The sequence below is a fragment of the Leucopleurus acutus genome (assembly GCF_964270905.1).
Source record: "Leucopleurus acutus genome assembly, chromosome: 6".
NCBI lineage: Eukaryota > Metazoa > Chordata > Mammalia > Artiodactyla > Delphinidae > Leucopleurus > Leucopleurus acutus.
In genome coordinates, this window is record NC_139149.1 from 18,462,221 (window position 1) to 18,486,304 (window position 24,084).

General features: G+C 42.0%; 1 protein-coding gene across 1 annotated transcript in view; it reads left to right on the forward strand.

The window, feature by feature from the left end:
* The first annotated feature begins 23,627 nt into the window (after positions 1-23,627).
* The window catches only part of SLC35F5 (solute carrier family 35 member F5), a 41,225-nt gene continuing 40,768 nt past the window's right edge, over positions 23,628-24,084 (forward strand). The window contains exon 1 of the mRNA XM_082840998.1: positions 23,628-23,873. Coding sequence (XP_082697124.1) covers positions 23,834-23,873 — 40 coding nt within the window. The 5' untranslated portion in view covers positions 23,628-23,833. The remainder of the gene's footprint in view (positions 23,874-24,084) is intronic.

The following is a 24,084-nucleotide window of genomic DNA, read 5'->3' on the forward strand; positions in this document are numbered from 1 at the left end:
AGCCCGTGCACAGCAATGAAGACCCAAGGCAGCCAAAATTAAATAAATAATATAAATAAATTTAACAACAACAACAAAATAATTAGAACAGCGTAGAAATGATCTGTTCCTTAAGAAAAACAATAGGACTCTGCCTCTACCTCAGCACTCTTCATTCCGTGCTTGTAATCTTTTAGCTGTTTCTTTTGTTTGTTACAGTTCATACTACTGTTTCTTCATTTATCAGTTTTAGACATTATCACATTTTTATTATGGTATATGGTGATTGAGTTATCTTAGTCTTTCTTTTGTTTGGGGAATTGTATTAAATTCAACTGCCCTTAAAGAATTTCGAACATTAAATTACTATAAGCTATTAACACTTTAATATGAAAGAGCCCTTCAGGTTTTTCCACGTTTGATGGCTGGCTGAGAGCACTTTGGAGAAAGTTTGGTGTTTACACAGAAAAATAAACCTACCAGAGAGACACATGGTGAAGAGAGAGATGAGGGGTGATTTCTACTCTTTGAATTGATGGTTTTCATGTTTGCCTCCAAATCTCTAAATAATCTGTCACAGTGTTCAGCATAGTCACAATATCATAACTAGCTGTAATATGGGACAGGAAATACAATCTTTTAGCTGGGCACTTTGTCACTGTGAATAAAGTCTTGGTTCTATTGGAATGGAAAAAGGAGAGAGGTGACCAGTGGTCACTTCCATGCCCATGTGATTTAAATATTTTTCCTATTTTTAAAAATGATGGCATCTGATTCTCTAAAGGAAAAAAAATGGTGGAGAATACTAAAAGGATTGGAAACGAAAATTTCTTTTTGAATAAAATAGCTCTAGATTTCCTTAAAAAAATTTTTTTTCATGTATGTAGAATAGTAGTAATTCTCTCACAGAGAGCTATAAGGTTCCAAAGTTGTTTCAGAGAACATTGTAGAAGTTGATGGTCCTAATAGTTCTGCGTGGTAGATGGGACAGAAATTGTAATCTTTATCATATAGATGATGAAACCAAGGCACAGAAAGAATGTGTCTTCCGCAGGGTCCCATGACTATGAGTTCTAATTCATTCTTTAGTTTTCCTACTTCAGGATTATGTGGGAGCATTGCAGAAGGGAGAATCTTCCACGAAGGCCCTTGGTAGTTTTGGGATGGAGAGGGAAAGTCATTCATGCAAACATGGTACAAATGTCAAAGCCATTTCCCTTTTCCTCAAGCATTACTTCTTCAGAATCACTGCATATTTGTCAAATGAGGCTGAACTTCCAGCCTTAATTGAGGTAGTGTCGCAATAAATCTTGGCATCAAGTCTTATTGTACAGGTACTGTGTGGATTTGGGAAGAATCTGTAAGGCACAGTTAACCAACTTGGTAGTTATAGAGATTTGGCCATATAGTTAGTAATGTAAATGTTAGTGGTCTGGCCTCTATGTTTTTATATATAAAGAGGGATCAGGAGGAATCTGATTATTAAGGGTTGCAGATTGTTCAATAATAGACCTAGTAAATACGAAAATAAGTAATGCAGAGTTTGGGAAATGGAAAATCCTAGGTACCTTTTACACGTTCAGATGTCATGCAATTCTTGTTTTCCTTTAGTTATTCATTGAGTTGTGCTGGCGTTAGAGAGTTTTTAAGCGACAGATCTAAATGGAAGGAAAAAATTCAGTCACAGTATTATGCCTAAAGGGAAAATGTAGTTACTAAAGCATGTTAATTTTTAACTGAAAAGTAGTTGACCGTTTTCCTGGAAGGATTTTGCCACTATAACTATTTAAAAGTAAACTTTTAAAACCACGTGATCAAGAAGCCAGCTGAGTTTGTGCTGTACTAGGTATTGAAAGCTCTATAGACTGCTAGAATTATTAACAGTATTTCAAATATAAGACATCTGTAAATTCACATCATACATACAATTGTACAACAGTAATCTAAGGAAATAAAACTTTCTCCTTCAAATTCCAAATACCTGAGTTCCTATCCGTAATAGTAATTTATATAGGTTTTCTCAATATTTAATATCAGTAAAGATACACCAAATGCATAGTACAGAGGTGTTTCCAGTGATCTTTTATTTTATTATTACCTAGCTTTCAGATAAAGGAAAACTTAAACTTTTAAAAATAACTTTCTTTTGGGAATTCCCTGGTGGTCCAGTGGTTAGGACTCCATGCTTTCACTGCTGAGGGCCCGGGTTCAATCCCTGGTCAGGGAACTAAGATCCCACAAGCTGGGCAGCACGGCCAAAAAAATAAGAATACTGTTTGAAAAAAATAAGATACCTTTCTTTTTATGGACAATTTCAAACATATATGAAGATAGAATAATACAGTGAACCCCACATAGCTGTCATGCAGCTCCAATAATTATATATTCATGGCTTATCCTATTTCATCAATACCCTTATCCTCTCCTCACCCCAATTATTTTGAAGTAAATCCCAGACAGCATACCTTTCATCTATAAATCCTTTGGTATATATGTCTAAAAATAAGGCATCTCCTTTTAAAAACATAATTGCTGTGGCAGACTATAGATGGTCCCACATTTTTTAACCACTCCGTCCGTTGAGAGGTGGAATCTAAGTCCCTGCACCTTGAATCTCAGCCATAGAGATTAGCTTCACCAGTAGAATGTGGCAGAAGTGTCAGTCTGGCATTTCCAAGGTTAGGCCTTAAGAAGCTTTGAAGCTTCTGTCTGGGTCTCTTGGGACCTGAGCTGCTAGGTAAAGTCTGACAGCTTTGAAACCTCCGCAATGAACAGCCAGTGAACACGCAGGTGCGTTGGTCAAAAGTCTCAAGAATCCAACCTTTCGTTCTTCCTCTTCAAGCACCAGACGTAGGAATAAAATCACTTTGGACCCTCTAGATTTGCCCATCTGCCAACTGAATACCAGTGAGTGACCTCAGATGGTGCCACATGGAGCAGACAACTCACACAGCTGAGCCCTGCTCAGATTCCTGACCCACAAAGCTGAAAGATTTAATAGAATCGTTGCCCTTTTAAGCCACTAAGTTTGCTGCAATAGATAAAATGGAATAACCACAAAACCGTTATCACTCCTGAAATAACTAGCAATCATTTGCTGAAATATCAAATATCCAGCATTCAAATAATAAATCATCTTTATTGTCTCATAATTTCTTAAGCTTTTTTTTAACCAGGATCTAAATAAGGTTTATACAGGGCAATTGATTTTTATGTTTCTAAATCTCATTCAATCTATTGATTTCCTTCCTTCCTTTTTTTTTCCCCCTTTCAAATTATTTGTTTAGGAAACTGGATTTTTGTCATCACTTTCCCACAATCTGGACTTTAGTATTGTTTAATATGTCCTCCCATCACTTGTGTTTTCTGTAAATTGGTAGTTGGATCTAGAGGTCTGATCAGTTTCAGCTTTGATTTGTGGCAAGGCTGTTTCATGGGTGGCATTGTATACTTTTATCAGGAGGCACATCATATCTGGTTGTCTCTTGTCTTAACATTGGCAATCACTGCCTAGACCCATTAATTAACCCATTTTGGGTTGCAAAATGGATACTGTATCAGTTAGCTATTGATATTACTATATGAGAAGGGATCAAACAATCTCAGTAGCACATGATAATAAGTATTTATTTAGCTTATTTACCGCCACTTTCACCTCATCTTGTTCACCACAGCGAGTCATATGCCCCAAGTCCCAAGTCAAGAGGTAGCAGTCCTGCCTCCAGTGGGTAGTGAAGAGCCAGGCTGCAGCCAAAATTCTACGTATGACGTTTCAGGCCTGACCATAGGCCACTACAAGGCTTTGCCTGGCAGACCTCAGGGGGAGAAGATGCCCTCCTCACGCCAGACTTGGTACAAAGTCCACGACAATCTCTGGAGGTACAGTTGAGGATCCAGGCCCCCCTCCCCGCACCAGTCATGTTCTTACACATGGTGACATTCCTGGCCCAAGTACCTCCATTCAGAGATCTTTTCATTGGGGACCTCAGCGAGGCTCTTCCCAGGTGTATCCTCCAAGACCCCCTAATTGGGGCCTTGCCTGAAGCATTTGTCTCCACTTTGACTTAGGACTTTTGCCCTCTGAGCCCTTCTTTCTCTCTTTCCTTCCAGTCCCTGGATCCACAAAAAAAGGCCAGAAGTTCAGGGATTCTCAGAAGTGAGATGGTCCTCCCTCTCTGCAAGGCATTCAACTGACCCTAGTCCAGTGTCATTCCACGGGGAAAACTAGAACACTGGGGAGTTGGCTCCTTTCTCTTTTGCCTCTTACCTACATTTCTGCAGTACAGTTAAGTCCCCTACATACGAACCTTCAAGATGTGAACTTTCAAAGAACAAACGTGCATTCTCATGTCTAATCACGTAAGTCAGTTCATGTGTCTGGCATACACTGTCACATGCGTGCATCCTCTACAAGTGGTTGTGCTTTTGTGTACTTGACTGTATAGAGTATAGAGTACAGCACTGTATAGAGTACAGCAGTGCAGTTTCTTTATTTCAAGCCCAGGATGTCCGGAAGCAATTGTAAAAGCAGCAGTGATATAGCTGGTACTGTACTGTACTTTTCATGGTACTGTACTGTAAGATTAAAAATGTTTTCTTTATTTCTTGTGTTTGTTTTTTATGTATTAATTGTATGAAAAGTATTATAAACCTATCACTGTACAGTACTATATAGCTGATTGTGTTTGTTGGGAACCTAAGCTAACTTTGTCAGACTTAATGAACAAATTGGACTTACGAGCCCGAGCTCTCAGAATGGAACTCATTCGTATGTAGGGGACTTACTATGAATGAAAAAGGCTTAATTGTTGTCTTCCGTTTGGCTGTTGTCCTAATCTATCAACTTGACACCTGGTAGCTCAACAGGAGGGCATTGCAAAGTTACATAGAAAAGGGTGTGGATTCTAGGAGTGAATAATTGGGTCAATAATACAATCTATCAGGGTGATAGTCCATTATTATTCTTCCTTTATTAATTAGCCAGAATATTTCTCTAAAAAGAAATGTACCAGTTTTTCAAATAAATTAGTTGACACTTCGCATTTTTTTTAATTAATTTTTTTTACTGGAGTACAGTGGATTTACAATATTGTGTTAGTTTCTGCTGTATAGCAAAGTGAGTCAGTTATACCTAAACATATATCTGCTCTTTTTTAGATTCTGTTCCCATATAGGTCATTACAAAGTATTGAGTAGAGTTCCCTGTGCTATACAGTAGGTCCTTATTAGTTACCTCTTTTATTGATATATATAGTAGCGTGTATATGACAGTCCCAATCTCCCAGTTTATCCCGCACCCCTCCCCATCTCCCCCTTGGTAACCATAAGTTTGTTTCCACATCTGACACTTGGCATTTTCATAAGGTAACAAATGAACTTTATAAGATTTTAAAAAACTAAGTTATGGATTTCAAACACATTTGGTAAATCAAAATTTATGCAATTACTATTCTGATTTTGCTGAAATTATCCCATCTTTTGCTAGTAGGAACTTTGTGAAGTTGCTCTTGACTCTTTTTGATATGACCAAGTAATCTTTTTTTTTTTTTTTGTGGTACGCGGGCTTCTCACTGCTGCGGCCTCTCCCGTTGCGGAGCACAGGCTCAGAACGCGCAGGCTCAGCGGCCATGGCTCACGGGCCCAGCCGCTCCGCAGCAGGTGGGATCTTCCCAGACCGGGGCACGAACCCATGTTCCCTGCATTGGCAGGCGGACTCTCAACCACTGCGTCACCAGGGAAGCCCTGACCAAGTAATCTTTAATAGCTTTCTTCTGGTGGGATGGAATGCTCCAGAGCTGAAATGAGGCATTCAACATTTAATTTCATGATGGATAGACAGTTCCAGTGATGGAAGGTCAACTTAATTTTTAATATATCTGGAGTTTGTTTTTAGTTGAAAGATTAAATAATTTTGTTACCAGGATGAGTTATGTAAAAAACATGCTTTAAAGATTCAAATTATTTAATATGGTGGTGAGATTTTTTTTCCCCTGTATTTCAGAAAAGGAAGCCAAGCAGCATTTGGTGAGGGCTGACTTCAGGAGAATGAGGGAGGAGGGGCACCATCATGTCTTATGAGCCTTCATATGCCCTTCAGTCTTGAAACAGGGATCCAGGATGGGACATCTTGTTATTAATGCTAAGACCTGGAATTCATCTTTGACTTTATCCAAACCATTTAGAGAACAGTTACATTTCTCCTGTGGTAAATGTATTTAATTCATACGCTATGCAATTCAGCAAGTACTAATTGAGCTCTAGCATTGTGTAAAAGCAACCAGCTGGGCTCTGTGTGAAATTTAGAAGACATACAGGAGAAAAATAAAATATGTTCCCTGATTATACAATCAAACTGGAGAAACAAGATAAATGCAGGAAGAATTAGATTGTGATCCAGGATAATATGTAATTATGTGTTCAAACAAGTGGTACTGGGCTTCCCTGGTGGCGCAGTGGTTGAGAGTCCGCCTGCCGATGCAGGGAACATGGGTTTGAGCCCTGGTCCGGGAGGATCCCACATGCCGCGGAGCGGCTGGTCCCGTGAGCCATAGCCACTGAGCCTGCGCGTCCGGAGCCTGTGCTCCGCAACAAGAGAGGCCGTGACAGTGAGAGGCCCGCGCACCGCGATGAAAAGTGGCCCCCACTCGCCACAACTAGAGAAAGCCCTCACACAGAAACGAAGACCCAACACAGCCATAAATAAATAAACTTAAAAAACAACAACAACAAAAATACCAAGTGGTACTAATACTTATTGCTATAGGATTTCAGAGGAAAGCGAGACTAATTAGCTTAGCATGGTCTGAGATGTTCTTTGATCCAAACCCTGAAGAATGAATGTTACTTCCATGGGCTGAAGGAAGCAGAGGGTGGAGGAACACGTAAGCAGTTATAAAGGTGAGAGTAAAAATGACACAGAGGACAGTGGGGAGGCTAGCCACCTCGCAATGAGGGGCTCAGGGTGGGAAGGCAGGCAGGTACCTTTGGAACACATGGGCCAGAATCAGTCCCTTGGCAAGTTTGAGCGGTAGGCTGAAGTGATTAGGTTTCAGAAAAGCATCTGTGCCCTTCATCTCAGATGCCAAGGTCTTTGCTGTTAACCAGTAACTAGCGTATTTATTTCTGGAAAAAAATCCAGGTGTATAATTAAAGTTAGAAAGGAACTATCAGAGTTTGAAGTGGTAAAGGAAAGACATGCAGAATAGGGACAAGTGCATGGCAAGGAAAATGAGGCAGTAAACTCAAGGAGAGTCTGTTCATTTATTCGATATTTACTGAATATATACACGTGCAAGTCATGTGCTAGGCATGGAGGATAGAGAAGAACATCTTTTATTAAGAATTTGTTAATGGTCTGAATAATAGAAGAAGAATCAACACCTTGATGTTGATGACTTGATAATTTAATCCTTAAGAGTAGAATTTCAGGATATGTAATAGTCTAGTAGAGAAGGTATTTTTTGTCACAGTGGCCTTTCCTATCAGTACGTGGGCACCTACTCTACTACCAATGTGTAATGCCAAACCTGAAAAGTGAATGGATCTTTTCCACACTGTTACTGTCTTTTTCTACCTTCTCCTATTCCTGGCTTTTTTTTTTTTTTTTTTTTTTTTTGCGTTACGCGGGCCTCTCACTGTTGTGGCCTCTCCCATTGCACAGCACAGGCTCCGGACGCGCAGGGTTAGCAGCCATGGCTCACGGGCCTAGCTGCTCCGTGGCATGTGGGATCTTCCCGGACTGGGGCACAAACCCACGTTCCCTGCATAGGCAGGCGGACTCTCAATCACTGCGCCACCAGGGAAGCCCCTATTCCTGGCCTTTAAGAGCTCCAAGGATTGTAAATCAACTATACTCCAATAAAATTTTTAAAAAAAGAGCTCCCAGGAGGACAAGGGAAGAGTTAACAGCAAGAATTCTGAGGACAGTGGTTCCAACAACATTAACTGTAGGCTAGCTACTCTGGAACAGGGAGCTTTGTCTCGAAAATTGGTCAGAGACCATTAGTTATGCATTCATTCCATCAAGAAATATTGATTTAGCTCCTTCTCTGCTTTAGACCCTTATCTAGAGGCTGGGGATGCAGTGGTGAACAAGACACAAAAAGTTCCTGCACTCATGGAGCTGATATTCTGATGGAAGACAAACAAATGCATAAATATATACTGTATTTTCAGTTCATGGTAAGTGCTATGAAAAAAAGTATATACTAAGGTAGAAGAATGAAAAGTGATGCTGGGGTGGCGTGGGGGAATAATTTTAGATTGCGTGGATTGGGGAAAATCTCTGAGGAGGTGACTTGGAACACTTCAGGAATAGTGTTCCAGGGGAAAGAAATGGCAAATACAAAGGCCTGAAGGCAGGAAGGGCTAGGGGATGATGGAAGAACAGCTAAAAGGTAGTGTGGCTGGAATCTTGTGAGCTAGGTGGTAAATGGTAGGAGAGGTAGGAAGGGGTCAGAGTATTCAGGGCCTTGTAGGCCCCAATAAGAACTTCGAATTATTCAGTGTGATGGGAACAGTGGGATGGTTTTGAAAATGGAAGCGATATGATTTGATTTCTATTTTGAGAAGTTCATTCAAAAGGCATTTTGAAGAATAGACTGTCTGGGGTAAGAGTGGAAGCAGCTCCATAAGATGGCAATTTTGGTTGTCAAGGTGAGAGGTGCTGGTGGTTAGGCTGAGGGTGTGAGAAGTGGCTGGACTCAAGACGTATTTTGAATGTGGAGCTGGCAGAACTTGCGGATGTCCTTGCAGATATAAAAAAGAGGCAGGGCTTCCCTGGTGGCGCAGTGGTTGAGAGTCCACCTGCCGATTCAGGGGACGCGGGATCGCGCCCCGGTTCGGGAAGATCCCACATGCCGCGGAGCGGCTGGGCCCGTGAGCCATGGCCGCTGAGCCTGCGCGTCCGGAGCCTGTGCTCCGCAACGGGAGAGGCCACAACAGTGAGAGGCCGCGTACAGCAAAAAAAAAAAAAAAAAGGTGAACAAGGTTAACACTGCTCCAGGCCCCAGGGGCAATGGTAGGTCCATTTCCTGAGATGGTGAGAGGCTGGGAGAGGAGGAGGTTTGGTACTACTCATTAAATATTTGTTGAATGATCCAAGAAACCAAACAATCAAGGATGTTCCAAACTTGGGGCAATGGGGCTGATAAGTTGTTTATTTCTTCACTGTTAGCAGATGATAAGAGTATATAATAGTCTGGAATCACTCTAGATCATGATGGAGTTTCTAGAGTTTCAGGTGTTGGGGGTGTAGAAACCTTTGGAGAAATGCAGGGTATTTAGGAGCGCCATAGCAGAAAAAAATTAAACTAGTAGTCTAAAAGAATTAGCACTGGACTGGAGTCAGAATATTTCCAGTAGTTGAAGTGAGGGATGGAAAAAAAGAGAATTAGGCCTCTGACATTTACCCTGACCATGTTCTTCCATTGATCTACCATGTTAGAGGTTCAAGGGGAATGGAAAAATAAATTTTTTCTTGACAGTGTAGGAATAAGCATTTGGACATTGTCCCTTCAGCTGGAATAGGGAGCTAGAGAATCTCTCCATCCAAGTTTTACAGGCTTTCATCCAACTGTAGCTTTGGCATATGTTGCCTAATCAGAAAAGCATGCCACGTCTTATAACTGGCTTAATTCCATCTCACAATTGAACCTTGCTCTTTCCACTGTAGCCAGATGGCAAAGGTGTAACTTCCAGGAAAGTATCTTTCACTCTTATAGCAGATGGCAAAGGTGTAACTTCCAAGAAAGTATCTTTCACTCTTCTTTGATGTATGCATTCAAGCAACTGCCCAGCCTAAATTAATATTCATCACAGTATTTTTTATATATATGTAAATTGTAAATTCTTTATTTTGAAAAATTTATAGAGAAAATGCTGAAAACAATACAGTGAACACACTCTTCCTCCAGTGTCTAGTTTTAGCACTCTACCATATTTGCTTTGTCACCATCTGTTTATATCTGTATATACATATAAGTGCACATACACATACATTAGTATTACTGTTATTTGTGTCGTTGAACCATTTAAGTTGCAGATGTCTTAACCCTTTACCCTTTCCTGATGTATCTCCAATGAACAAGGACACTCTCTTACATAAACACAGAACAATGACCAAATTTGGTAAATTTAACTTTCATACCATAATACCGTCTAATGTACAGTCCATATTCAAATTGCACCAGTTGTCCCAGTAATAGTCTTTATAGCGTTTTTCCCGTCTGATCCACTGCATTGTGCTTAGTTGTCATCTTATGACACATTTGATACCCCTCTCTCTTCCTATCTCTACATTTGAAGCTTTTATGAGTCTTTCCTTCCTTTGTTTAAGTCACTAAGAACCAATTATTTAGCACCTGTTAAATGGTTAGCATTACATTAGGCCAAGGAGGACAAAAAGAAGTAGAGATGAAATTTCACGTTGTGTCATCTCTTGGGAAGACAATATTTCCATTCATAAAATGATCAGACTATAGCTTCAAAGCTATACATAGTAAAGTGTGAAATAGAGTTATCTAAATGCTCGAGGAATTTAGAGAAGAAACAAAGGAAGGAAGGAAAGAAGGCAGAGAAGAAAAGAAAGAAAGAAAAAGAAAGAAAGAAAGAAAGGAAGGAAGGACGGAAGGAAGGAAGGAAGGAAAGAGAAAGAAAGGAAGGAAGGAAGGAAGGAAGGAAGGAAGGAAGGAAGGAAGGAAGAAAGGAAGGAAGGAAGGAGGGAAGGAAGGAAGGAAGGAAGAAAGAAAGAAAGAAAGAGAAAGAAAGAAAAGAAAGGGAAAAGAAGAGCACTGTAGGGTCTGGGCTAGCCCCAACTCTCTGTTGGGCTCCACATTTCTCTACTGGATACCTAGTAGAAGTACAAACTGGTCACCAAAAGTTTTTAAGACTCTATGTGGAATTCTACATTGGCCCTTAGATTGAGAATCATTGCACTGGAATCTGAAAACATCACAGTGAGCAAAACCATCTGTGCCTCCTTGTGCCTTCTTCTGATGTTGGCTGGACCTATTTCTCTTTGCAGGTTTGAGATGTCTATATCAACCCCAAACAAACTGTTCAGTAAATCTGTAACATGTTTCCATTCATAAAACTAAAGTATCTCAACCTCAGCACTATTGACTTTTTGGGCTGTGGCTATTTGGGGCGCTATTGACACTCTTTGTTATGGAGCTGTCCTGTGTATTAAAGGTGTTTAGCAGCCTCCCTTGCCTCTACCTGCTAGAGACCAGTAGTGCCTTTCCTATTGTAACAACCAAAAAATGTCTCCAGATGTTGCCAAATGTTCTTTGCAGAGGGATAAAATCAGCCCATTGAGAACAACCACATTAGACAGAGCTCCTCAAGAATAGGGACCACTGCTGATTTATTTACTATTGTGTGGCAAGCACCACATCTGGCCCAAAGTACAATAAGTATGTGATAAAGAGCAAACTAATGAATCAAAGCACTGGATTTCTGCTAATTTGTTTAATTATCCCTACTATTACAAGTTTGTACTGAATTGTCTCCACTACAGTTTTTCCCAGGAGCTGCATGAGAAAGGGTTGGGTTGACTCCATGTAATCTTTATGATGAAACTACATTTCAGTCAAAGTTCAAAGCCCTAGTTGACCAATGACAAGACACAGACAGATAAATCCAGTGTGATATGCAATTAGTTTCAGAAGATTTATTCTTTTCATTTACTTGAGGGAAAATGATCATTGACAGTTTAAGTCTGGCAGGGAAGGTGGTGGAATGAAGGCAGCTGACACAGCGCACCAACAACAGGAAAGCCTGTGTGAAATAGCAGAGGAGCTGCTTTTGGTGCCCGTGGGGCAGTGATCGACTTGGTCTTCGAGGAAAATTGAAGGGTAATCATGCTGAACTATCAGAAACTTATCTTAGCTGCCACAAACGTACATTGTGCAAAACAGTCTTTTAACGTGTTTGTCTTTGTCAGACAAGAGAGTCATGAAAAACTGTGTACATGTAAAATCACCACATTTAACATACTGTCTTAATCTGGTTAGAGGCATTGGTAGGGGGGGAAGTTGGGTGGGAGGGATACAGGGAAATTCTCTGTACTTTCCCCTTAATTTTGTTGTGAACCTAAAACTGCTCTAAAAAAATAAAAATTAACCTTTGCTAAGATGTGAATGCTAAGTTTAGTGGGCTCTAACCACATTTTTCAGATTTTCCTTGTTCATGTGTCCCTCTCATACTTAATGACCTCGAAAGGCTTAACTGTTTCAGTGATAACAGCTGCTCCAAGGAGACATTAATCGGCAAACTCCTAGCAGGAGGAGAAGCTGAAGTTAAGGTCATTCTAAGATGAGGATTTTCTGAGAGTTTTGGCTGCCTGGTCTTCTCACCACCCACAAATTTCTAATTTTGATATTACCTATTTTGGGATTTGCCTTGCGGTCCAGTGGTTAAGATTCCATGCCTCCATTGCAGGGGTACATGTTCGATCCCTGGTCAGAGAACTGAGATCCCACATGTCGCATGGTGTGGCCAAAAGAATTTTTAAAAAAAGAAAGAAATTACCTATTTTATATCTTAATTCTTAAATGAACTGCAGTTCAAAACCCTGGAAAGCACAATACCGAGGACCTGGGAAGGTGAAGCAAGACTCTGGGTATTTTATTTATCTATTAATATTTTATTTATTTATTTGTTTGTTTGTTTGGCTGCACCGGGTCATAGTTGCAGTATGCAGAATCTTTAGTTGCAGCATGCGGGGTCTTTAGTTACGGCACGCGAACTCAGATGTGACATGTGGGATCTAGTTCCCTCCTGCGTCGGCAGAGTGGAGTCTTAGCCACTGGACCACCAGGGAAGTTGGGTATTTTAAATTTCGCAAGGTTTAGCTTTCAAAATCTAGCCTAACAATATCCATATATGCAAATAGCTCACTGCTTCAAAAGATTTCGACCTAGAGTTTTAAATGTATCTTTTAAAAGGCAAATTAAGGATATTTTCAACAGGATGTACACTCCCTACCTCCTGCAAGGCAGTTTTTTGGTTGCTATACCCTGTCATCAGTTGGTTCTTGACTCACCCCATTTTCCAGCTGAGACAATTCTCCGCTCCACTTTGTCACTTATTAATCCTATTCTGTCTCACCTGCCCCCAACCTGGAATAGCTGACCACCAGTTTTATCTTTGATGTTCACTAGTGGCTCTTAAAGATAACACACAAAGTAGGATTTGATAACACTGTTCTGTATTTCTTGTTTGGTTCCTACATTTCTACATGTTCAGCAAGTTTTATTGATTCAACAAATACATGTATGTTCAAGGTAATCTTATAGGCACTAAAGACACAGTCTTCACTGTCAAGAGGATATTTAGTGCTCTTCATGTCAATACCACATCCAGTTGATCAGGAAGTTCTATTTCTAAAACCTATCTCAAATCTGCCCATGTCTCTACATTTTCCTGACTCCTTATCAAATCCAAGACACTGTCATCTCCCTCAGGACTTCCAAAAATAACCTTTTAATTTCTCCGTTTTCCCTGTATCCACCCTCCTATTCATTCTTCATATGGCAGCCAGAGTAATTTTTTAAAATATGTCACCCAGAATTTTGTCACTTCCTTGCTTAAAACTGATCAGTGGCTTCCCATTACACTAAGAAGGAAATTCAAACTTTTCCCACGAGCCTCAGGACTCTGTGTGTTGGCTGGTGTTTACCTCTTCACTCCCATCTTATACCTCTTCTTGCACACCAAGGCCTCAGCCACACCTGGTCTTCCTTCTTTTGCGGTACGCAGGCCTCTCACTGTTGTGGCCTCTCCCGTTGCGGAGCACAGGCTCCGGACACGCAAGCTCAGCGGCCACGGCTCATGGGCCCAGCCGCTCCGCGGCATGTGGGATCTTCCCAGACCGGGACACGAACCCACGTCCCCTGCATCGGCAGGCGGACTCTCAACCACTGCGCCACCAGGGAAGCCCAGGTCTTCCTTCTTAAACCACCTATTGTTTCCTCCATTGGGTTGCTCACCCCACGGCTATTCACATTACTGGTTCAATCTCAGCGTTCCGAACAAAAGTCACCTCCTTAGAGAGACCTTCCTTAAGAGATCCATTGGAAACTGGTCTCTCCTAATTACTATCACATTTCCATCTTTATTTCCTTCAGAGCACTTATCACAATCTGTATTTACTTATTTTTGTTTTTGTTTGCTTATTTATTGTCTACCTCCCACCTCTGGAAAATAAGCTCCAAAGCATAAGGGCTTTATTTATTTTGTTTATTGCTATATCTCCAGTGCCTTGAAGTTAAGGTCATTCTAAGACAGGCCAGTGTCTTGAATAGGGGATGGGGCATAGCAGGCACTTAAGAAATATCTGTGGAGTCAATGAATATATTCCCCACGTTGTCTAGCAATGGTCCTGTACGAGAGCATCAATAAATAATTTTTGATCAATTGCCATTTGAGGGCCTATGATATGAAGCAATACCTTTTCAGACTTATAATAGGATTTGAGTTATAATTCTAGAATATTTTGTTCCTCAGAATGACTAAGAATTATAGTGTTACGAACCTATGGTATAAAATATTTAGTATAGTAAATAATATATATACATACATTTGTACAAACCTGTATCGCACACTTTCTAAAGGTCGTCCTGCACGTAAAAAGGCACTTTTAAATATTTTTAAATTATTACATTATGAATAAACTTTGCTTACGTCTTTTGTGAGCTCCAGAAGAAAAACGAGGCCCTTGGAGTCTTGCCTGAAGCAAAGGTCCCAGAGTCATCTTAGGGTTTCTCAGGGAAATCCTAACTGTGGCCACAGAAGCAAGGCCCCTTGCATAGAATCATTTCCCAGGAGGCACTCTCTAGCTTGGTTTGGAATAAGGTAAAGAGGTGAGATGTTTGTTCCTGTAGCCACTGAGCACTCTTGGGAATAAACCAGGCAAATTAAAGTGGCGAGCAGGCTAGCAGAGAGTTGCTAGCTATTGAGGAAAAGGCTCAGTTATTTTAGGTCACCACGCATAAAAATCTCCTTTTTTTCTTAGGGTTCCGAGCACCAGTAGGCTGAATCTTTTCATGAATGAGTTAATTTCACCAAAGGACAGAGGGGCTCTTTCCCGGCTCCAAAACATATAATCCTGCCTCCGCCTGACAAAGGGCTCTCAAAAGTCAGATAGGGACTGGACAAATTGAGCTTCCATGACGTGAACTACTAAGCGTGGACAACTCATGTTAAGCACGTTATTCTCGGCACCTACTGTTATAAACTTGAATTTGCCCAGGCTTTCAAGTGGGTCCACGTTCATAGTAGCAGCTCTACTTCTAGTTTCACTGGCTTGTACTCCCACCCATGCACACACGTGATGCTGGGTCTCATGCCCTGAAAGATCTCCTGTGCCCCCTCCAAAGATTTCTGGAGTCTCTAGATGCTTCATACCTGTGCTCACATACAAGCCTTCTCTCTCTCTTTTCATCAATTTTTTTTAATTAAGGCAAGATTCACATAACATAAAATGAACCATTTTAACGTGAACAGTTCCATGGCACAGTGTTGAGCAATCACCACGCCCATCTAGTTCCCAAACATTTTCATTATCCCAAAAGGAAGCCCTCTACCCATTGATCAGTTGCTCCCAATTCTCTCCTCCCTGAGCCCCTGAAACCACCGATTTCTGTTCTGTCTCGAGGGATCTACCTATTCTGCATATTTCAGGTAAATGAAATCACACAATATGTGACCTTTTGTCTGACTTCTTTGACGTAGCATAATGTTTTCGAGGTACACCTATGTTGTAGCGTGAATCAGCACTTAATTCCTTCAATCAGCTGAGTATTGTTCTGTTTTATATATAAATATATATATACCAAATTTGTTTATGCATTCATTTGTTGATGGACACTTGAGATGTGCTATGGTCTGAATGTTTGTGTCCACCCAAAATTCATATGTTGAAATCCTAAAGCCCAATGTGATGGTATTAGTAGGTTGGGCCTTTGGGAAGTTCTTTAAATCATGAGGGTGGAGCCATCATGAATGGGATTAGTGTCTAATAAAGGGGGCTCCAGTGAGATCCCTTGGTCCTTCCACCATGTGAGAACACAGTGAGAGAAGGTGACAGCTATGAACCAGAAAAAGGGCTCCTGCTAAAACGTGACCGTGCTGGTGCTTGATCTTGTACTTCCCAGCCCCCAGAACTGAGAAATGTCTGTTGTTTATAAGCTGCCCAGTCTGTGATATTTTGTTATAGCTGCCCAAACGTACTAAGACAGTTTGCTTCCATTGCCCGTTGTGAATAGTGTTGCTAGGAATATGCATCTACATGTATATTAGCCTTCTCTTGCTCGGGCACCACAGAGGGCTTCCACCTCTCAGCATTATTGTCCCGCAGTGAGGCTGAGATGCTAGAAATGAGACTAATACCATGTTTTACTTAGAATTGCTCCTCCTTTCTGAGGGCCAAGACTTTCTTTCAGGGCCACAGGATTGCTCTCTGATGATTTCTTTCTTAGGATCAGTCATTTTCCTGAAAAACCTCAGTCTTTTTGTACCACCAGCTTTCAGTTTGCCTCCGGTTCCCAGATAATTCTGAATGACTCTTAAGACTCAAGCTAGCGCTCCTGTCACATAAAGATAAAAAGAGTCAGTTCAATAAATTACCTTCAATAAATTCGCAAATGGCTACATCCTGATTGGAGATAACTTGACTACAGCAAATACATATGTATTTATTCATTTAGATGTGTTTATTGGTTGTGGTGGTTTTAAAATACGTCCACAAATTTGACACTTCCCCCTACAAAAGGCGGAGCCTCATCCCTCTGCCCCACCCCACGTGTGTGGGGTAGATTCAGTGACTTGCTTCAAATGAGTAGAGTATAGTGAAGATGATGGTGTGTCATTGTGGCTTCTTCCTTACTCTCCCTCTCACACTGCTTAATCTGGGTAAGCCTGCCATCTGCCATGTCATGAGGACACCCAGTATGTGGAGAGGCCCACCTGGGGAAAAGTTGAGACCAGAAGCTAGCAAGGAAAACTGAGACCAACAACTAGCAGGGAAGCGAGGCCTCCTGACAACAGCCATGTGAGTGCGCCACCTTGGAAGCAGATTCCCCAGCCCCAGTCAAGCCTTCAGATGATGGCAGCCCAGCCAACATCTTGACTGCAACTTCACGAAGAGACCTTGAGTCAGAACCACAGAGCTAAACCACTCCCAAATCCCTGAGCCACAGAAACTGTGAAATAATTTTTAAGATGTTAAGTTTTAGAGTAATTGGTTACACAGCAATGCATAGTTAGGATATTTGTTTATTGAATGACTGAAGGATACACACATAAAATGACATTATGCTTTCTCACCTTTTCCCCTATAAAGTTGATTTTTCTCTCTGTTCTTTGCTGCCCCAGGATGAAATAGTAGGCATGTTGCTTAGCTTTTCTGGATACGTTTAGATGTTTAAAAGTTAATTTTAGTCTAATAATCATATAATTCCTAACTCTCATTCAATTTAAGCTTCACCCTTCTGCCAGCCCAGGGCTATTTCAGGCCTGAAAGCCTGCAGCTGGGAGGGAAGCTTGGCTAGTTTCTTTATTCCCTATCTTATTTTACTTCCTTTCTGCCACTCACCAGGCTGTGTCTGATACCTCTGTGGATAGGGGATACGGCAGAGGAAGGATGCCAGGGAAGGGACAGAAAAGGTCTTACCTGACTGGTTTGGCTGTAATATGACATCTCTGCCGTCTGGGAATGGTACAGTGGCGTATGCTAAGTTTGCCTGTACCAACCCTCAAGGGCTAATTGTTCAATTATCAGGAATTTTGTGCGGTTGTTAAATCCAGACATCATTAAAAATTAAATCATATATAAACTTACCATTAAATAAATGTTTTAAAATCAAAGATAACAAATACTCATTATCTTCTAACTACTTAACTACATTTTACTGTTTTCTATGTTCTTGTCTTGAGTTTACTTATGTCTACCGTATATGCACGGTGGAAGCACTTTACAGTGGTGTCTTGTGCATCTTTTCCATGTTTAGTGATGTCACGTTGGTACCCCGAAGTTGGCTGCAGCAGAAGCCAAGGAATCTTCCTTGGAAGTCAGAAATGCTACAAATCTGACTCTTTTCCTGGAGGTCTTGTTGTTAAACCTTTACTAGAACACCACCGGCATGGTGTATTCCAAACGCAGATCTTCATTCTCATGGAATGCTTCTGCTGGGACATATGTTTCCTGTAGTTTCCTTGGCAAGGGCCTGTCTCATCTCTTTGACCACTTATAATTTTCCCCCGAGTAGTTCTCTGTTAGAGATATCGCATCCCTCGAGGCAGCCCTTGTTGGTAGAGTCACTCTTAAGAAACCCAATATGGCTCCTTCCTATGTGGTCCACTTCTAGCCCGTGAGAAATTCATCTTCATTTTTCTTCCTGTAAATATAGGCCGTTCCCGTCAGAATTCTGTTTTCTTATCATGCAGACAGAGCAGCAAGGCTCCAGTAAGCCCTAGTTGCATCTTCTTGCCCCCAGACTCAGGCACCAGCCCTTGTGTTCCTTAAACTCAAGAGAACATGTGCTAAGACCTTTGAATACTCTCTAGAAGTGCCTACTTCCTCCCTTGCTGGTCCTGAGGTGGGGAGAAGCACACATCCCGAATCCCTAGGGGCATGCTGATGGGAATATTCAGATAATGTGACAACGCTCTTCAAACAAATGCATAGTTTCCCATTTTTAGACTCTTCTCATGGATTCTTAGTCTACATATACAGCCTGGATATGAGTGGTGTGCTGACAGTAAAACTGGGTTAGGACACTCCCTTTACAGTCTAATCCCTTACCTTAGAACATGACTGTCTTCGCTACTTATTGTTTATTCTGTTTCGGGGCCTCTGCTCAAAGCAGAATATAACACAAAGAGTCACATCTAACAACCTGTCACATATATCATAGCCTCAGTTTTGCTTTTTTCAAATTTTCTCATTTGGGAGTTGAGGCAACCTGGGCTGTTCATGGGCCACATGGCCTGTAGAAGTGTTCCAGGGACTGTGAGACTCAGGCTGGGTTGTTCATTTACTGCCTCGCAGCAGATGGGAACGCAGGTGTTGGTGCAAATGATAAGAGAGGAAAGGGCCAAGGTTGTACTGGGCGCGTGGTGTCAGGTATCAGGTATCAGGAGCAGAGCACAAGACCAAGATGGGAGATGAGAGAACAAGGGAGAAGCTGAGGAGGTCAAGAGCACGTTGGGAAGTGGATGTGGCTGTCAATGAGCTCCCCGTTGCCATGCTGTGACCTGCTGGCACGGGCCCCTCAGCTGGCAGGAGGCCGATGGGCTGGCTGAAAGCACAGGGTGGGCACGGGCGGCGCCACTCTTAAATTCCTCAGCATCAATTAAATGGGGCTCTTATTTTCTTATCTTGTTCCTCACCAATTATGCCTTCACCGGTAAGATATAAAAGGAAGTAACACTCCAGCGAGACCATTTTCAAAAAGAGCATCGATTTGGCGTCCAGCGTGGTACACAATGCTAAAAGGATACTAGCCAAGTACGTTTAGATTCAGTACTTTCTAGCTTAGCAAATGCCTGCTTTAATTAGATAATCAGTTTTGTCCATAACATGGTTTTCTTGAGGGCCATGTCTTACATAGTGCCCCAACAATACTACCACACTGGTAGCCATCAAGTGGACACTTAATTATTTCTGCCTTACTAAAAGTGTTTCTCTCTTATTTAAAAGCTCTTCGATTCTCCTCACATACATATTATAAGTCCAAACTCCCTGAACTAGCTCCCACAACACGCTGCAACCTCCCCAGAATTCACCTGATCTGTCTTAATTCCCATTCCTTCCCTCCATATATGCTGTGTTCTGTCAAGTGTTTTACCAGTTGTCTCTGGACACACCTTTCTTTCTTGCTCATGTCAGAGACCAGAATGTGCCACCCCCCAAAACTGTCACTTTGGCATAAGGATTATTTTGAGCTGGAGGCAAATGAGATCAACAGATGCAGAAAGAAGCCTTGCTGACTAAAAGCGGAAACTTCTGAAAAATTAAGGACTGCCATACTTAAATCCCCTCTCCTTGGGAAGTTTTACGGCCACGAAGAAGACAGAAAGCCAAGGTGGACCTGCACAAACCAACCTTATTCCATTAGCTGCCCCTACGTATTTACCTTCTCATGGTTTGCTGCACCTGAAAGTCTGAAACTCTTTTCCTTTGTCACATCTCTAGAAATTATTGTTTTGTTAAGATGCTACATTAGCCCAAGCTCTAACCGCCCATTTGAGTTCCTTTTCCTTGAGATTTTTCCCTAACGATATGCCCTGTATGTGTTAGTAAACCGTTTGTCATTCCCTTGTTAATCTGTCTTTTGTCAGTCTAATTTTATAGGACCCCAGCTGGAGAACCTAGGAGGATGAAGGGAAAAAAGAATTTTTCCTTCCCCACACTCATACTCTTTTACTCTCTTAGAAAAAAAATCATTCCTCTACCCTGCCCCCATCAAAGTTCTACCCATCATTAAAATGAAGCTCAGATCCATCTGTTTTCTAAAGCCTTCTTTATATTTACCTAAAGAGATCATGCCTGCGGAACTCTGGCCAATACCCTCAAGGGCATGGCAATGAGTGGCCAGCAGTCAAGCACTGTCCTGGGATGCCTATTCTATATATGTTTGGAACTTTTATTCAGATCTCTTGCTATTTTGCTACTCCAACCTGCCTGTAAACCCTTTAAAGTCTAGGACTTGAGTGTACACAATAAACTCTTAGGACCTTAGGTATCCCAGAATCTCCCAAGGTAATGACTTCCATTACAACATATTATTTACCCCGTAAAATGCAGTAATTCAAATTCAAAAGCAGTCTCTTGTGTACAATAAAAAAAAAAAATTGTGAACCTCAATCCAGTAGGCCATGTGTTAGATACAAATCAAATCAATTGTTTATTGAGCTTGTGTACCCAGCATTCTGGTAGGTACTGAAGAGAATATGATGATAACATACAAGCTACAAGAGTAGACTGTTGGCCAGGACTTGATCAGTAACTGCCAGCTTCCTAAGTTTTTGCCCTGTTTCCAACTTAGGACCAACCAGAGAAAGGCAGATACGCACCCCTGACCAACCACATAGGATGCCTTGCTTCTGGTTAGGCTTTCTCGTTTCCCCATGCCAACAATCAAGGCATCCTGAAGCAGTTCCCATTTTCTACTGTAAAGCTTTTACACTTCCCTGCCTGTCTTTGAGTCTCTGCCAAATACAAGTGATGGGAGCTGCCTGCCTTCCTATCACAAGCTCTGAATAAATGTCTTTTTCTTGTTCTCCTTTGAGTGTTATTTATTTCCGCACTTGGAATTCACAGAACTATTATAAGTGGTTTCAACTATTAACTGGGGGCTCCAAAGGCTCGCGCCATAGCCATTTGTAATTTTACTGAGGCTTGAATTTAAAATGTAATCTTTGATACTGGTGTACAGGAGTTAGTTAACTAGTGACTGCCCTGTACACTCACATACAACTTTGCTTTCATATTCATATTGTAACGTAGGTACTTACTGAAGAAATTATATTCTCTATATTTCGGGGGATTTTTTTTTTTTAAGACTTAACTGATGAATCTTAAGGGTCTACTATTGAGAGATTTCAAAAGGACTTGAAGAGTGATCGACTTTGAAGAGTAAAAAGGAAATTAATAAAAATGAAAGATCAATCTTTTTAAGCCTGTGAGACTACGAAAATAGTACTACCAACAGAAATGAATATATGAGGAAGAAAATTGGCTTCAAAAGGTCAAGAGACAGCAGGATGTTCAAGCTCATTCAACAAATATTGACTGCAGTTCTGTGTTAGGCACTATTCTAGGTGCTGAGGGGATAGTGGAGGACCATATAGGCAAAAATCCTTGCTTTTGTGTAATTTATATTTGAAAATGTAGACAGCTGGGATTTGGTAGGAAGGGAAATGTAAAGATACCTGCTTTTAAGACTTAATCACACAGAGATGAGTTAAACATATCAGAAAGCAGCTTTCTAAGACTTTGAAGTTTCTGAGGACTTGGCCTTGGACAAGACATATGGGGACAAAAGAAAGAAATGCCTGAGGTCAGGATGCCACAGCCAGAAACCACACCAGGGCCTGTTGACTCAGAGTAGTCCAGTGGAATTTCCCTCAGAGTGTGCTGGGAAAAAAATGTTAAGGGAAGATTAACCTAGGATTAGAGGCACCGTCCTTTAGCAGATGCTCTGGAAATAAGTGGTAATAATGGTAATTTATATACATTTACAAAGTACTTACATTTGCATTATTTATTTAAGAAACAGGTAAGAGTATCAGCATATTTATAGATGGAGAACTGAGGTAGAGAGAATAATAGTCCTCAAGATTACACAATAAATTGTGGTCAGATTAAGAATTAGAACCTAATTTTCCTGACTCTTAGATCCTGGGAGGTATTCATAATGCTACTGTTTTTTTCAGTCTGTGTATCAGAAATGTAGCTTAAAACTTCTTAAGCATATTATGAGCCTGACACCCTAAAGAAAGGATAAAGCAGGTACTGAAATAATTTGATTAATGTCTGCAAACAAATTTCCCCTAAGTAGTAATTTTAAGTAAATGGTTAAGGTTTTTCTATTCTGCATGGTACGTTTCTGAATAATTTATTAGAGGAGCTTGATGCTGATAGTTTATTAGAAATTGACTAGATTAACACAAAAAATGTCCATTGGTATTGTTTTATTAGTCAACTGAAAAAATTCAATACATTCAATTTCAATAAAACGAGAGATTAAAAAGGTAAGAAATGCACTACACTTGACTATAGAAGTAAGAAAATTTCATTTCTTCACACCATCTCATAAAGATGTTACAAATGCGCTAGTGGTAGACAACTCCATACAGAACCTCGTAGTATTGTTTTTGTTTTCTAAATGCAAACCAGCACGCTGGCAAGCCATTTTTCTTATGGGATACTGAAGATGATTAAGAAAAAGTCTGTACAATGTAATAATTATTAACATTTGTGTTCTACCTGCCATGAATTATCTAAGCCCTTCACATTTGTACGCTCATGTAATCCTGGCATATGTACAAACTAACAGATGAGGCTGGTACTAATATTATGCCCAGTTTTCAGATGAGGAAACTGAGGGTCAGGGAGGTGAAGTAGCTTGCCCTAGGGACACAGCTTCTAATTCCCACAGCTGGGATCTACTTTACATACAAAAAGTTTCCAGAAAGCAAAAGTTCTCCCAAGCCATTTTGCTTTTCCGGCCTCTTCTCGAGAAAGGAATATCGAGAGTTGCCTGGAGTTGCTATCTCTTCTTTTAGTGCGGGGCCATCTGGAGGCTCGGCCACCTCCCTTGACCTTCGCTCCAACCCAGCCACCCACGCCCGCTTCCCTCTTGTCCTTCCACCGCGCCCCACTTTCCTTCTTCCCACCTCCGCTCCTCCCTGCCGCCCCAGCCGCACCTCCTCCGCGCTCGGTGCCCAGCGCCGCCAAACCACCCTAGAGGCGGACCCTCCCGCGGCCGCCTTTGCGCTTCCGTGACGTAACCCGCGCGCCACCGCCCTCAGGCCGTGGGGCAGGGCCGCAGGCCAGGCTGGCTGGCCGGGCCCGGGGGCGGGGCCGGGGGCGGGCCCAGGGCGGGGCCTGGATCCAGCTCCAGGCCTCCGCGGCCATCGCTGCCTGCGCTGTTCCTCGCTCTCACCCGCTCCCCGCCCTCCCGGGCCGAGTGGAGCCGGGTGGCGTCGGCAGCCTAGCCCCGAGGGGCACCGCGGCTTCAGCGGCTGGGCCTCCAGCGCAGCGCAATGTCAGGCGCCGCGACAGCCCTGTGAGTCCGAGGCCGCGGCCGTGGCCCTGGGCGGCGGCGGGTCCGGGCCGGGTCCGCTCATGGTGCCGCCACGACACCATCGCGGGGCAAGAAGGCCAGGTAGGTAGGCAAGGGAGGCCCGCGAAATCACCCGGCACCGAAGCCGGGATCGAGGGTCCACCAACAGCCCCACCTCCAGCCTTTGGTAGCAGCCGACGTGCTTTGACCGAAACGGCAACGGTGTCTGGGGAAGCTGCCTGGGCGCCGCCGCTTCAGGGCTTTACTCGCCTTCCCAGGGGAGGCGTCACCGGCTTAACTTTTTTTTTTTTTT